The sequence below is a fragment of the Oncorhynchus masou genome, chromosome 26 (genome assembly GCF_036934945.1).
Source record: "Oncorhynchus masou masou isolate Uvic2021 chromosome 26, UVic_Omas_1.1, whole genome shotgun sequence".
In the NCBI taxonomy this organism is placed as follows: domain Eukaryota; kingdom Metazoa; phylum Chordata; class Actinopteri; order Salmoniformes; family Salmonidae; genus Oncorhynchus; species Oncorhynchus masou.
In genome coordinates, this window is record NC_088237.1 from 3,128,792 (window position 1) to 3,145,204 (window position 16,413).

Below are 16,413 nucleotides of genomic sequence, written 5' to 3' on the forward strand. Positions count from 1 at the left end.
CCATTACAATTGTAACCGGCTATACTTATTTCGCCACTTACCATAATGAGACAACTTTTAATTCTATTTATCAAAATATATGTTTGTAAACGTACCATTAAAAAGTAACATGATGATTGAGTGTCTATATAGCTGTACCATGATATTTGCATTGCTACTAAGTAAACCTCCAATTGGTCCCCACCATTCCACCCGCTAAAAGCCCTCCTCATCCCGAGCTGGGCCGTCATCCCAATTCCCGGCAGACCACCTCCGACCCCCCGCATCCCATAGCCCTGAACAGACTGGGATCCATCCTTCGAAAAGAGCACACAGTGCCATTTACCGAATTGAAGTATATCAACTGCCAAATGCATTTCCATCACCCTCACCTCGATTTGTATTATATATAGCTGTGGATCATGCTTTATTGTCCCTAACATCTTTTACTCCTTCGCAACAGTTGTGGGATACACACATACACCCACACACACTCAACTCTTTCCCCCCACACAACCATAAACTCACATTCTCAACAGTTGCACTATACCAGAGCCCATCTCAAGAAAGGTCCTGATTTACAAATGCACTTACTGTTGCAGCTGCATGAGAAGGCCTGCAAGACGCGCAAAAAAAATGGGCAGAAATTGATAGATTTTATTAACCATTGTCACATCCTAGATGGAGGTCAAATGTACACCTTTTCCCTGAAACACCCACAATACGGTCATCCGTATAGACCATATTCCCAAGCATCTCCATGCAGTCAGACTTTTGATTTTGTGCCACCAGGGTCACAATAATATACCCCCTCTCTGAATGTCCGAGTGTGACCCCCTCCCCATGGGTTACTGCAGCTAGTGTTTCCAGCACTGCCACTGCCTGGGTGGGGGCACCCCACCTGAATCCCCACCAGGGGATTCATAACTTCGTTCAGTCCGCCATTACCTGTCCGCCATTACCTGTCCGCCATTACCTGTCCGCCATTACCTGTCCGCCATAGAGGAATTTTTGATGCTGTTTGCTGTTAATTATTAGTATCTTTCATACAAATCTTAAACTTGTGACCCATTCCATGCATCTGTTGTTTGTCATGAACATCCAGGAGGATGGACTTTGCTATTAAATGCTGTGGCTCAAATCCGCTCGTTGGGCTTCTCAACGGATCACCTACTGGTGGGTCGATAAGCTTCATTATTGCAATAAGTAATAAATGTTATTAATACGTTTTGAATAAAGCAATAAAGCAATTGACCTTGTCTCTCCTCATTATTGATTAGGATTTCTACGACAGGAATGAGTGTATTATGGTCAGAGGGCATTAATGAAATCACAATTTAGAGAGCTGTTGCTACGTGTGTGTGTGTGTGCTGTACGATATCTCATGGTCTCCAGAGAACGACACAAAAACAAACTGGGAAAATATGGGCCCATATTTATCAAACATTACAGAATAGGAGTGCTGATCTAGGATCAGATTCTCCCTGTCCATAATAATCTGATTCATTAACATCTAAAAACAAAACTGATCATAGATCAGCACACTTAATCTGAGACACTTGATGAAAACGGCCCTGAAGAAAGGATTATATACCACCAGACTGAAGGAAGAAAAGGTAACATAGGTGAAGTAAAAGGGAACATGAGAAGAGGAGGGAGGGAAAGGAGGAAGAGGAAGGAACAGATAGAATGTATGGATGGAAAGGAGGATGATAACAGGGATAGAAAGAGGATAGGACTTCACTGAGGCAGACACTAAATAGCAATTATCCATAAATAACCCAAAAGAGACAAGAGACTGAATCCCAAATAGCACCCTATTCTCTATGTAGTGCACAAATTTTAACCAGAGCCCAATGGGCCCTGCTCAAAAGTACTGCACTATGTAGGGAATAGGGTGCCATTTGGAACACAGACAAACAGTGTTCAAATGCAGACCTACAGTGAATCTACACTGATTTGGTCCACAGTACTAAGTCAGTAGTATCCAGTACAACAAAAATACCTGTTAATAAAGTTTTTCTAAACTGTAGAACAAGTTTTAATATATCTAGAATATAATTAATCACACACACACTCAGTCTGTCAGGTATAGTAGAAGAGGCAGGACTTACTGAGGTGTAGAGGAAGCCCTCTCCATTCATGGCGGCGTAGAGGCCGGCCTTCACCCCCTGGATGGCTACCACCCGCAGCCCCACCGGGATGAGGTTAAACAGAGCTGAGGGGGGGAGGGAGAGCAATAGAGAGAGACAGGGGGAGGAAAAAGAGAGAGAGACATGGAGAGAGAGAGAGAGACATGGAGAGAGAGCGAGAGGAAAAGAGGAAGACAGGAGGAGATATAATGGGAGAGAGAGAGAGAGGGATCGGGAGAAAGAACACTCACTTGAATGGATGGTTTAATAAAGGTCACAGTGTATTCCTAACCATCCACTCATTTAAATACCCTAGTGCTCATACATCAAAGCACTGTGTGACTTTTGAATTTCGGAAGGGTGTTGACTGAATGGAAACCAGGTTCAGTGTTATCTGGGGGTCATTGTAGTGAATAAGGTAGGACGTGGAAGAAAAGTGATCTATGGTGGATCTTTGGATGAATAAGGGAAAAGATAATAAGCGAATCAGGTAAAAACCTCAGGTGTAGGAGGGAATGTGCCATTCAATTTTACTCAGTGAAAATCGACAGGCTCCTTGGTCGACCCACAACCAAGGGTAGGTAACAACGCATCTGCCACACTAATTCTCAACACAGGGGCCCCTCAGGGGTGTGCGTGCTCAGCCCCCTCCTGTACTCCCTGTTCACTCATGACTGCACGACTCCTCAACACCATTATTAAATTTGCCAATGACACAGTAGTAGGCCTGATCACCGACAACAACGAGACAGCCTATAGGCAGGAGGTCAGATACCTGGCCGTGTGGTGCCAGGAAAACAACCTCTCCCTCAATGTGATCAAGACAAAGGAGATGATTGTGGACCACAGGAAAAAGAGGCCCGAGCACGCCCCCATTCTCATCAACGGGACTGCAGTGGAGCAGGTTGAGAGCTTCAAGTTCCTTGGTGTCCACATCACCAACAAACTAACATGATCCAAGCACACCATGACAATCGAGAAGCGGGCACGAAAAAAACCTATTCCCCCTCAGGAGGATCCTCAAAAGGTTCTATAACTACACCATTGGGAGCATCCCGACTGGTTGCATCACTGCCTGGTATGGTAATTGCTCGGCCTCCGAACGCAAGTCACTACAGAGGGTAGTGCGAACGGCCCAGTACATCACTGGGGCCAAGTTTCCTGCCATCCAGGACCTCTATACCAGGCGGTGTCAGAGGAAGGCTCCAAAAATTGTCAAAGACTCCAGCCACCCAAGTCATAGACTGTTCTCTCCGCTACCACATGGCAAGCTGTACCGGACCGCCAAGTCTAGGTACAGAGAGGCTTCTATGTATGTATGTATGTATGTATGTATGTATGTATGTATGTATGTATGTATGTATGTATGTATGTATGTATGTATGTATGTATGTATGTATGTATGTATGTATGTATGTATGTATGTATGTATGTATGTATGTATGTATGTATGTATGTATGTATGTATGTATGTATGTATGTATGTATGTATGTATGTATGTATGTATGTATGTATGTATGTATGTATGTATGTATGTATGTATGTATGTATGTATGTATGTATGTATGTATGTATGTATGTATGTATGTATGTATGTATGTATGTATGTATGTATGTATGTATGTATGTATGTATGTATGTATGTATGTATGTATGTATGTATGTATGTATGTATGTATGTATGTATGTATGTATGTATGTATGTATGTATGTATGTATGTATGTATGTATGTATGTATGTATGTATGTATGTATGTATGTATGTATGTATGTATGTATGTATGTATGTATGTATGTATGTATGTATGTATGTATGTATGTATGTATGTATGTATGTATGTATGTATGTATGTATGTATGTATGTATGTATGTATGTATGTATGTATGTATGTATGTATGTATGTATGTATGTATGTATGTATGTATGTATGTATGTATGTATGTATGTATGTATGTATGTATGTATGTATGTATGTATGTATGTATGTATGTATGTATGTATGTATGTATGTATGTATGTATGTATGTATGTATGTATGTATGTATGTATGTATGTATGTATGTATGTATGTATGTATGTATGTATGTATGTATGTATGTATGTATGTATGTATGTATGTATGTATGTATGTATGTATGTATGTATGTATGTATGTATGTATGTATGTATGTATGTATGTATGTATGTATGTATGTATGTATGTATGTACGTATGTACGTATGTACGTATGTATGTATGTATGTATGTATGTACGTATGTACGTATGTATGTATATGTACGTATGTATGTATGTATGTATGTACGTGTACGTACGTATGTATGTATGTATGTATGTATGTATGTATGTACGTACGTATGTATGTACGTGTACGTACGTACGTACTGTATACGTACGTACGTAGTATGTATGTATGTCTACGTACGTATGTATGTATGTATGTATGTACGTACGTATGTACGTACGTACGTACGTACGTACGTAGTACGTACGTACGTGGTATGTTGTATGTATGTATGTATGTATGTATGTATGTATGTATGTATGTATGTATGTATGTATGTATGTATGTATGTATGTATGTATGTATGTATGTATGTATGTATGTATGTATGTATGTATGTATGTATGTATGTATGTATGTATGTATGTATGTATGTATGTATGTATGTATGTATGTATGTATGTATGTATGTATGTATGTATGTATGTATGTATGTATGTATGTATGTATGTATGTATGTATGTATGTATGTATGTATGTATGTATGTATGTATGTATGTATGTATGTATGTATGTATGTATGTATGTATGTATGTATGTATGTATGTATGTATGTATGTATGTATGTATGTATGTATGTATGTATGTATGTATGTATGTATGTATGTATGTATGTATGTATGTATGTATGTATGTATGTATGTATGTATGTATGTATGTATGTATGTATGTATGTATGTATGTATGTATGTATGTATGTATGTATGTATGTATGTATGTATGTATGTATGTATGTATGTATGTATGTATGTATGTATGTATGTATGTATGTATGTATGTATGTATGTATGTATGTATGTATGTATGTATGTATGTATGTATGTATGTATGTATGTATGTATGTATGTATGTATGTATGTATGTATGTATGTATGTATGTATGTATGTATGTATGTATGTATGTATGTATGTATGTATGTATGTATGTATGTATGTATGTATGTATGTATGTATGTATGTATGTATGTATGTATGTATGTATGTATGTATGTATGTATGTATGTATGTATGTATGTATGTATGTATGTATGTATGTATGTATGTATATATATTTTTTTTACTGCTGCTCTTAATTACTTGTTACTATTATCCCAATTTGTAAGTCACTCTGGATAAGAGCGTCTGCTAAATGACTTAAATGTAATGTATAATGTAAATCTCTTATTCTTATCCGTATTATTTGAAACTGCACTGTTGGTTCGGGGCTCGTAAGTCAGTATTTCACTGTAAGGTCTACACCTGTTGAATTTGGAGCATGTGACTAATACAATTTGATTTAATTTGAAATTGTCTTTGGAGGCAGAAAAAAAGTAATGCATAACAGAAGCCAGGAGAGAAGCGAAGCAAGAGCCCAAAAATGGTGTGTGTGTGCGTGTGACTTTACATGCATGTGTGTGGATGTCTGAGCACTATGGGGGTGGATCAAAACAAATGCATGACGGAGTGGAATAAGTGTGAGTGTATGCGTGTGGGATAAAGAGACTGAGAAACCATGTTAGAAATGGCTGTGTAAGTGTTTGTGTACTCTGTTCAGAGGCATCATGCCCACAGGCCAGTGGAAGAGTTTTAGCTGCCAATGATGGGCAGGACTCGCAAGAGGTATGTTTGTAAATTAATTTGATCAAGCTATGTAGCTTAATGATTCCTTCTTGATGAATAAATGAGAACATTTTATTGTTTCTCTGTAATACTAGCCAACTAGCAATGTTATGAAGATGGCTTTAGCTAGCCAGGTAGATTGAGAACCTATCTCCCAACCTCATAACTAGCTACCAAGCCATAAATCAAGTTACAGTAGATGTCTAACTACATGTAACTGCCAAAATAAAGGAAACACCAACATAAAGTGTCTTAATAGTAGGGCCACCACAAGCCAGAACACCTTCAATGTACCTTGGCATGGATTCTACAAGTGTCTGAAGACACCATTCTTCAACGAGAAATTCAATCATTTGGCGTTTTGTTGATAGAGGTGGAAAACTCTGTCTCACGCGCAGTTCCAGAATCTCCCACAAGTGTTCAATTGGGTTGAGAACTGGTGACTGAGAGTCATTGCATATGGCTTACATCGTTTTCATTCTCATCAAAACATTCAGTGACCACTCGTGCGCTGTGGATTGGGGCATAGTCATCCTATGGGGATATAACCATTTAAGACAAAATAATGGTCTGCCCAACATTTTTATACATGAGGCTAAGCATGATGGGATGTTGATTAACTTAGGAACCACACCAGTGTGGAAGCACCTGCTTCCAAAATACATTGAGTGTACAAAACATTAGGAACACCTGCTTTTTGCATGACAGACTGACCATGATGACATCAGCTGAAATCTATGATCCCTTATTGATGTAATTTGTTAAATCCACTTCAATCACTGTAGATGAAGGGGAGGCGACAGGTTAAAGAAAGACTTTTAAGCCTTGAGACAATTGAGACATGGATTGTGTATGTGTGTCACTCAAAGGGTGAATGGACAAGACACAAGATTTAAGTGCCTTTGAACAGGGTATGTTAGTAGGCAGAGGTGGGACCAAGTCATTGTTTTACAAGTCACAAGTAAGTCTCAAGTCTAGGCACTCAAGACCCAAGTCAAGTCTCAAGTCAAGACGGTCAAGTCTCAAGTCCTAAACTTTGAGTTTCGAGTTAAAAACAAGTCATAATGTGCTCTTCACCAAATGTAATATAATTTCATATTTTTAACATGAGTAATATAATAGTATATTACATTTACGCAAATCATTAATGCTTTAAAAAAAATATATATACAGTGGGGCAAATAAGTATTTAGTCAGCCACCAATTGTGCAAGTTCTCCAACTTAAAAAGATGAGATCTGTAATTTTCATCATAGGTACACTTCAACTATGACAGACAAAATGAGAGAAAAAAATCCAGAGAATCACATTGTAGGATTTTTAATGAATTTATTTGCAAATTATGGTGGAAAATAAGTATTTGGTCACCTACAAACAAGCAAGATTTCTGGCTCTCACAGACCTATAACTTCTTCTTTAAGAGGCGCCTCTGTCCTCCACTCGTTACCTGTATTAATGGCACCTGTTTGAACTTGTTATCAGTATAAAAGACACCTGTCCACAACCTCAAACAGTCACACTCCAATCTCCACTATGGCCAAGACCAAAGAGCTGTCAAAGGACACCAGAAACAAAATTGTAGACCTGCACCAGGATGGGAAGACTGAATTTGCAATAGGTAAGCAGCTTGGTTTGAAGAAATCAACTGTGGGAGCAATTATTAGGAAATGGAAGACATACAAGACCACTGATAATCTCCCTCCATCTGGGGCTCCACGCAAGATCTCACCCCATGGGGTCAAAATGATCACAAGAACGGTGAGCAAAAATCCCAGAACCACACGGGGGGACCTAGTGAATGACCTGCAGAGAGCTGGGACCAAAGTAACAAAGCCTACCATCAGTAACACACTATGCCGCCAGGGACTCAAATCCTGCAGTGCCAGACGTGTCCCCCTGCTTAAGCCAGTACATGTCCAGGCCCGTCTGAAGTTTGCTAGAGAGCATTTGGATGATCCATAAGAAGATTGGGAGAATGTCATATGGTCAGATGAAACCAAAATATAACTTTTTGGTAAAAACTCAACTCATCGTGTTTGGAGGACAAAGAATGCTGAGTTGCATCCGAAGAACACCATACCTAGTGTGAAGCATGGGGGTGGAAACATCATGCTTTGGGGCTGTTTTTCTGTAAAGGGAGCAGGACGACTAATCCGTGTAAAGGAAAGAATGAATGGGGCCATGTATCGTGAGATTTTGAGTGAAAACCTCCTTCCATCAGCAAGGGCATTGAAGATGAAACATGGCTGGGTCTTTCAGCATGACAATGACGGTGGCTTCGTAAGACAGTGGCTTCATAAGAAGCATATCAAGGTCCTGGAGTGGCCTAGCCAGTCTCCAGATCTCAACCCCATAGAAAATCTTTGGAGGGAGTTGAAAGTCCGTGTTGCCCAGCAACAGCCCCAAAATATCACTGCTCTAGAGGAAATCTGCATGGAGGAATGGGCCAAAATACCAGCAACAGTGTGTGAAAACCTTGTGAAGACTTACAGAAAACATTTGACCTCTGTCATTGCCAACAAAGGGTATATAACAAAGTATTGAGATAAACGTTTTTTATTGACCAAATACTTATTTTCCACCACAATTTGCAAATAAATTCATAAAAAATCCTACAATGTGATTTTCTGTTTTTCTTCTTCTCATTTTGTCTGTCATAGTTGAAGTGTACCTATGATGAAAATTACAGGCCTCTCATCTTTTTAGGTGGGAGAACTTGCACAATTGGTGGCTGACTAAATTATTTTTTGGCCCACTGTATATGTCACTGGTCACCCCCAAAGCCAATTCCTACTTTGGCCGCCTTTCCTTCCAGTTCTTTGCTGCTAATGACTGGAACGAACTGCAAAAAATAAATAAATAAATAAATAATAATAATAATAATAATAACTGAAGCTGGAGACATATCTCCCTCACTAACTTCAAGCACCAGCTGTCAGAGCAACTCACAGATCACTTCACCTGTACATAGCCCATCCAACTACCTCATCCCCATACTGTTTTTTAATTATTTTTCTCCTTTGCACCCCAGTATCTCTACTTGCACATCTACCACTCCAGTGTTTAATTGCTATATTGTAATTATTTCGCCACTATGGTCTATTTATTGCCTTACCCCCTTATCCTACCTCATTTGGACACACTATATATAGACTTTTTCTACTGTATTATTGACTGTATGTTTGTTTATTCCATGTGTAACTCTGTGTTATTGTTTGTGTCGCACTGCTTTGCTTTATCCTGGCCAGGTCGCAGTTGTAAATGAGAACTTGATCTCAACTAGCCTTCCTGGTTAAATAAGGTGAAATAAAATAAATAAAAATGCATACATTTTTGTATGGGTGGCCCCAGCAGAAATCGAGCACAGGATCCTGACATTGCAAGTACTATGCTCTACCAACTTAGCCACACAGGACAGTGATCCCTGCATTAACTGTTCTCCTTGCATCACCCTCAGCTCCTTCCTCATTTATCCTAAGATGCTCATAACTTGAAGGGATTTGGAAAAATGTAAAAGGCAATGTTCTCACTATCATGGTGACAGTCACGGGAAAAGCTGTACATATCAGCTCAATTGAAAATTACCTTTAAAAAACGAAATTGTCAGCTGTCCACAGCACTGCACTATGGATCGAGTACATGCCCTAACAAATGTTTTTAGGCTATACAGTGTTTGTTCACTATTACATTGTTTACAAACAATGGATTTAAGAAATCTTATATTTAAGGTGACAGTTGAACTACGCTCATGAAGCATTTATCAATTATATTATTTAAGAATCAATGGCTATGTATCAAATAATTTATTATAGGTCCAAAAATGTATGTACCAATCCCATATTGTCCCTTTAACATCATATCCTTAAAACCCTCCTAAGACTTGGCAGCATTTCTCACCACTGCTTCCTGGATTCTGATCCAAATCCCAGAAAATAAAGCACTTTAATTTCGGCAGCCCATAAACCTCATGTTAACGCCAACATTATGGAACTCCACAATGCCAATCCTCACAAAGCAGAGCTGGGACGATCATTCATGGATCACGTAACAAAGCTAAGCCTATCGGATGCACTGATGTGGGCTAGGCAGATAAAAGTTGTTGTTTTTAAACGGAGAGGGATAGGTGATATAATCCGCGAGGACACAAATCCAACGGGGTAAGGAGGGGATGCAAAAATAGTCTAGCATCGTGAGTGGGTGCAACTGAGCTCCTGTGTGAAGAAGGAGCCCTCTGGCTACACAGCTCACCAGGCATTAATCCTCTCTCTCTACACGAAAACACATATTGTACTGTACACCCACCATACATCCACACTGAAAAAGCACAACTGGGCAGGCGGCTGCCTGTCATTTTGGGCCAGGAAACAAGAGACTTTTTGGACCAGCTACAACCTCTCCTTTCCTCTCTTCTCTTCTATCCTCCTCCTCTTATCAGCCCTTTTTACATCCTCTATTCTCTTTCCCCCATCTTTTCCCCTCCTCTTATCAGCTTTCCTCTTCTCTTTCCTCCTCTCCTTTCTTCCTCTCTCCTCTCTTCATCTCATAGAGCTCATTGAGTTTACATCACATCCTTCTGACTTCTCTATTCCATCTATCTCTTCAAAATGAGTAGGAGATGTGAAAGAAATAAGCCCAACATATTGCCAGCTGTTTCTTCTTCTATTCTCCTTCCACTAAAGCTCTGGAGACTCATATGCTGTGATCTTTTCCTTCTGATACAATGAGAGGCCTTCTTCTTCTCTCCCCCTGGTACAGCAGAGGAGAAAGGGGAGGAAGTTTGACTTTTCGTTCAGCAGAGTTACTGTGGGAACTGTGGCTGCCGCCACCCACTCTTCTCTACCGTTTCACAACTGCCAGGTACAGTAGGTAATATCGCCCCTGCAAAACAGTATGTGCTGCAGCACTAACACACACTCTGACATAGATAGGGTAAAAAGTTGTTGTGTGTGAGTCAACCAAGCACACAGGTTAACTACTTACTTAATACTCTTCATATCTATTGAGACAGGTTGGATGTGTAGTCCTCTGTGGCTCAGTTGGTAGAGCCCAGCGATTGCAATGCCAGGATTGTGGATTTGATAGCTTGGACCAGCCACCATACAAAAATGTATGCACTTACTGTATGACTGTAAATCGCTTTGGATAAAAGTAACTTACAGGGCCAACCCTTTGCTCTGGACATCAACTTTATCTGACACTTTAGTGTCTGTCTGTCTGTTTGTGCGCGTGTGTGTTTGTGCGCGTGTGTGTGCGCGCACAACGTACACAAGTCATGGTGTACATGCACGTAACTTGTGTACCTCCAGGCTGATACTGCATGTAAGTCAGGGAGGGGACAGATCACCTTCCTGCCAAACGGATGGAGGGGAATGATCCTGGCCCAACAGTTAATAGATTGTTTGAGAAAACAGAGTGGAGAGCAATGACAATTATAGTTGGGGTGAAGCGGCCCGCCTAGCTTAGAAATACAGCGACAGAGTGCGGGACTTCCATCACTCCTCTCTACTCAACTCCACTCTTTTCATTGTGTCTGCACAGATGTAGCTGGTCACACACAGAGTTGTTTGTGTTTGTGAAGGTGACACAAACGTAACCCTGTTCGACAGGTGTGTGAAGGTAATGCAGACAGGTGTGCGTGGAGTGGTGAGGCTTGCACAGGTGATCTCTGTGGAATTCTAAATTGTGATTTGTTAATATCCATGTACACTATCATGATGAAATGGCATTTGTTATCGTAACGGCTAGGTATTTTTTCGTACTCACGTGACCTCACCAGGACAAAGTGTATTGTACTTTAAGATTGTATGATAGGAGATGTGCATGTTGGGAATTGTAATGTGTGTCATATAAACTCACTGTAGTCGCTGTTCTCGTCCTTGGTCCCATTTATGGTGCCGTCCGGCTTCATCTGCAGGTAGAAGCCCTGCTCGCTGAACAGTCGCGTCACAATGCCCTTCAGCTGTGGCTCTGCAACACAGCACAACAGGGATAAGTGTTAGCTAGCTGCTTGGGTCATGTTCATTAAGCACCAAACATAATAAAATGGACTGAAACAGGGAGGAACTACCTGAATGTGTCCAATAAGAATAGTCATTTTTGTTTTCCATTGCAATGAACAAGGCCCAGGTTACTCAGACACCAAAACACTTGAATGCCATGCCCTCATACTCTTAATACCATTTTCAATGATTAGGGAGAGACCAGCGAAAACTAGACTATAACGAAGGCCCAGAGCACTTCCTGGTCTGGTCACGTGATCTGGAAAAACTCTTGGTCTTATAGTGTAAGCCTGAGTTAGTACCCATTATTGCAGTACCGTGTGATAGGCTACATAATGAATGAAATGCCATGTGATACATGTGATGACACAGAAGCAAACAATACCTCCCATCATGACAGAGAGGCAGACAGATTCTCTCGAGCCACCTCCTCAGACCACCACTCAATGGTAAAGAGAATAAAAAGAGGTAAAAAAAGAATAAAAGGAAGAGGTTAATCACGACAGTACTTTAGGGCCATTCAGAGCATGCAGGTACCAACATAACACTAATCAGTGAAAAACCATCTCCCAGTCTTATAGATAAAAAAGGTTCAGTTGGTGGATCAAAACCGAACCGAAAAACAAACGGTCTAAGAAGCCACCTCCAAATCATGAACAGGGCACACAATGTGGGACAGATAAACTTGGCACGACAGCCGCTTGACGCCCAAATCATGCAGGAAGAGACAGAAGAAGACTAAAATACAGCACTATTTAGAGCAAGCCGGTGTGCCAGTTAAACGCTGATGATGAGGCAGACCCAGTGGATGATAGAAACACTGAAAGGTGGGGGGATACGTTAAATAGGATGCAGAAGTGTGTGGTCTGCATCCTCTCATCTATCGGTGATAGATATGATACTCTTAAACCTCTGTCTAACTTGCTTGTAGCCGAACTGTGAGAATTGGCCCATTGGTGGATCAATAAAGCATTCTTCACCAACAATTGTTCACCTTAATATTGACACTGATAGCTCTGGTCTAGGTCATTAGTGTGCCTTCCTTCACTTCATGTACTGGAGGAACCCGCACAACAACAATTTATTTTATTTTTTTGTCTTTTTTCACATGATGAGCTTAGAATAACAACAAGTTCACATTTGCAGTTTCAGATGTAAGAAAACTTCACAATTGTAAGTTCACATGTGTGGGTGAAAGTGTTTACTCTCCTCACATGTGAAAAGGTGGTGTTAACATGTGGAATGTGGAATTGCATATTCTGTAAAAAGGTTACTTAGCCTAGCTGATCAAACAAAATAATTTCTTACTTCTAAGCTCATCCACTCCATTATTATTGTAGTCCTCCATAGTGTTGCATTGATATACATGTAAGTTAATAACACTACCACAAGGTAGATGTATTCAGAGTGTTATTGCTGCAGGCACCACCTCATTTCTTCATACATTGGCCCGTGATTGTTGGATGAAGCCCAGTGAAAAGAACAGAAGCTAGCTCTCCGTGTCTCCTTATTTTTATCCTGTTTGTTGGTTTCTACCCATGGTAGAAATGTTGTTAAAAAATATATAGAGATAACATGTTTAACTAAACAGTGTTGAGTTCTGGTAATTTTCATGTATAATTGAATTGTTTTGACCAAGTGAGGTTTTCACATTTACATGAGTGTAGCCAAGCTAAGTCGCTAGCAAGCTAGTTATGTTTGTATGCAAGTCAATGAGAACAAGATGGCGTTTCTGAAATATAGTTTATTTCCATTATAATGTTTTGGAACTTAAATAGTTCCATTTGTGGTTGTTTTTACAAACAAGAGCTCATATTGAGTGTATTTAAATGTGTACATATGAACCATGGTAATTATATGTATTTTAGAAGGTTACTTTCTATGAAATGTGTATCTAATCATTGCATGTTAACTGCTAGCTAGCTTAGTGAAAGGTGATAGCTATCCTTCCATTTCGTCTTAGCTAGCATCTGTTATTGTTAGCTGTCCATTGGTTTTTGTTACATTTACTACACCAGCCTAAAATAAATATTTATGTATTTGAAAATGTGTGAATGTGTTTGCTTTTGGAATTAATGTAAACAGATACTTTTCTACAAAGAGATTTATTTTGAATTAGGTCTGAGTTAATCAGTTAACTGGAGTTAGCTTTTTCTAATTTTAGTGCACAATTTTTTTTAAATTGCGATTAATCTCATGAAAGCATCAAAAATCCATTATCTATACAGCTCAAAACAACAATGCAATGTCAAACCAAGTTGACATTGAGGTTTCCATTTTTCTAATCAATACTTTGGATATAATCAACAAGTCGCCATTATTGTAATGCTTTTTATATAACATAAATTCTTAGATTACAGTTTAATTTGATCAAATTCAGAATTTGCTATTATTCGTGACGAATCACAGCATACCCTGTGATTATCTGAATTTTTTTTTTTTTTTTTTTTACTTTCAGCTTGCTTGAATGTTTGCTAAGCTGCAGAACGATTTGTACTGAAAGACACCATTTCCCAAAAACGTCCTTGTACTGTATGTTCTTGAACAGACTAAGATATGTTTGCTCTGCTCAGTGGGTGTGCGGGGTGTGGCTTGAAGCAACGGGTTAAGTAGTGCATTATTATTCCACAACCCAACCCCTCCCCGTTTCTCCATGGTCGTTCAGTACAGTGTCCTTTAAATTGAACGTTCTATTACGTTTTTATTTACTGAACGCAGAGCTGCTCTGTGGTCACTGACCTGGTTTCCTGCGGACTGGTCTTTTCTTGCCGCTGCAGAAGCGAACTTTGCTGAAGACAGTAAATATATGCCTCTCGCACAAGGAGCGGGGGTCTTTGCTGGGACTGGTGCGCCGTTTGGAAGTGGCGACCTTTTCGCTGTTTCCCTCTCTTGCTTGACGTTTCTGACGTATCAGGGAGCTGGCGAGCGCCGCCGCCATCTCCCCGGTAGATTAACCTGAGTGTAGACCACTTGAATCGTCTCAAAATCTTCTATGAGCGAGATGTTGTCAAGATATTGCTGAGGGTGCTGATTATGGCTGGTCCAGTGCATGAGGTTGCATACGTGCGCCATGATGACAAATATGTAGGTAAGGTGAATAAAATGATAACTTGCTGAATGCTGAACTCAAACATATTTGTCATCCAAATAATGGAAACATCGATATAAATATAAAATATTGCACTGGCAGTCTTTACAAATAGGTAGGCTACTATATCTCTAAATACATTAATTCATAAATGTATATTGTGCAGACGTGTCCAAGGTATTGCTCTTTATCTCCAGTCCAGATTATTCCCAGGTATCCAGCTAAAATGTCCCGTAAATAGTTTCATTATCCATCGTTTTCATTCCTGTTAAATTTCCAGTGCTCGACATTCCACAACTATCTGAGTGCAGTGGCAGCAGCGTACTGGATGTGCGCGGACACACTGCTCACTCACTAGCCCCGCAGCTCGCGGACGGCATTGTCTTTCGCTCAACTACGGGCTCGACACGCGAGCCCCAGGTAAAAAAAAATATCCAAAATCGAAAACCCAATGTTCTCTGGAAAACGGAGTCACAACAAATTGAAGGACCGTCGAAAATCTATGTCGCCTTCATAATCACAGGTAATGAGTATCCTAAACTGACATAATTCAAACCCATTGGGCACACACTGGTTGAATCAACGTTATTTCCACGTAAATTCTTTCAAATTAATATGAACCAATGTGAATTGACGTCTGTGCCCTGTTGGAAAAATCTAAGCACAAATCTCACGGTAGCCTGTAGTGAAAAGTACCAATCAGAGCAACTGGTGAAGCCTGCTCTTCGTCGCCCGGTTTGCAAGCAGCCTTTCTTTTTCTAACTAGGCAATCCTACATGGTTGTGGTTCGGACAAGGAATTCTCGGAGGCTGAGAGAAAGAGAGCGAGAAGAACTCTTTTTTTGCCAGTGTGTGTGAGGGAGAGAGAGCAGGAGGGGGGTTAAGATAGTTAGCGAGAGGGGGGGCGGCATTGTAAACGAAAGCGATGGTGGGCTGCTTGGCAGGAGGTGCGCCAGCAGTTTACATGTGTTCGGTAACATAATTTTACCAAAAGCAATGAGAAAGGCAGGTCTCCATCACGCAAAGTGATCCATACTTCCTGGGCGCAATATAGCCTGGGGATGAGGTAAAGCAAACCTAGCAGCAGTGGTGTAAATTAAGTAAAACTACTTTATGATACTACTTATGTCGTTTTTTGGTATATGTACTTTACTATTCCTTTTTTGACAACATTTACTTTACTTCATCCCTAAAGAAAATGTACTTATGTACTTCCATACATATACCTGACTCCGAAAAGTACTGATTACATTTTGAATGCATAGCAGCACAGGAAAATGGTACAATTCACACAGGTATTAAGAAAACGGCCCTGGTCATCCCTACTGCCTCT

The 16,413-nt window shown here is 40.0% G+C and overlaps 1 protein-coding gene across 4 annotated transcripts in view; it reads right to left on the reverse strand.

Annotated features, from left to right (window-relative positions):
- Positions 1-16,413, reverse strand: part of LOC135514653 (fibroblast growth factor 12-like) — a 108,722-nt gene that overhangs the window by 13,644 nt on the left and 78,665 nt on the right. For 3 of the 4 annotated variants that reach the window (XM_064938127.1, XM_064938128.1, XM_064938126.1), the window contains 2 exons: positions 11,851-11,961; positions 2,094-2,197 (listed from right to left, as the gene is read on the reverse strand). In XM_064938127.1, the coding sequence (XP_064794199.1) occupies positions 2,094-2,197; positions 11,851-11,961 (215 nt within the window). Of the gene's footprint in view, positions 1-2,093; positions 2,198-11,850; positions 11,962-14,732; positions 15,003-16,413 lie in introns of those variants that run through there. The other variant, XM_064938125.1, reaches the window with a different exon arrangement.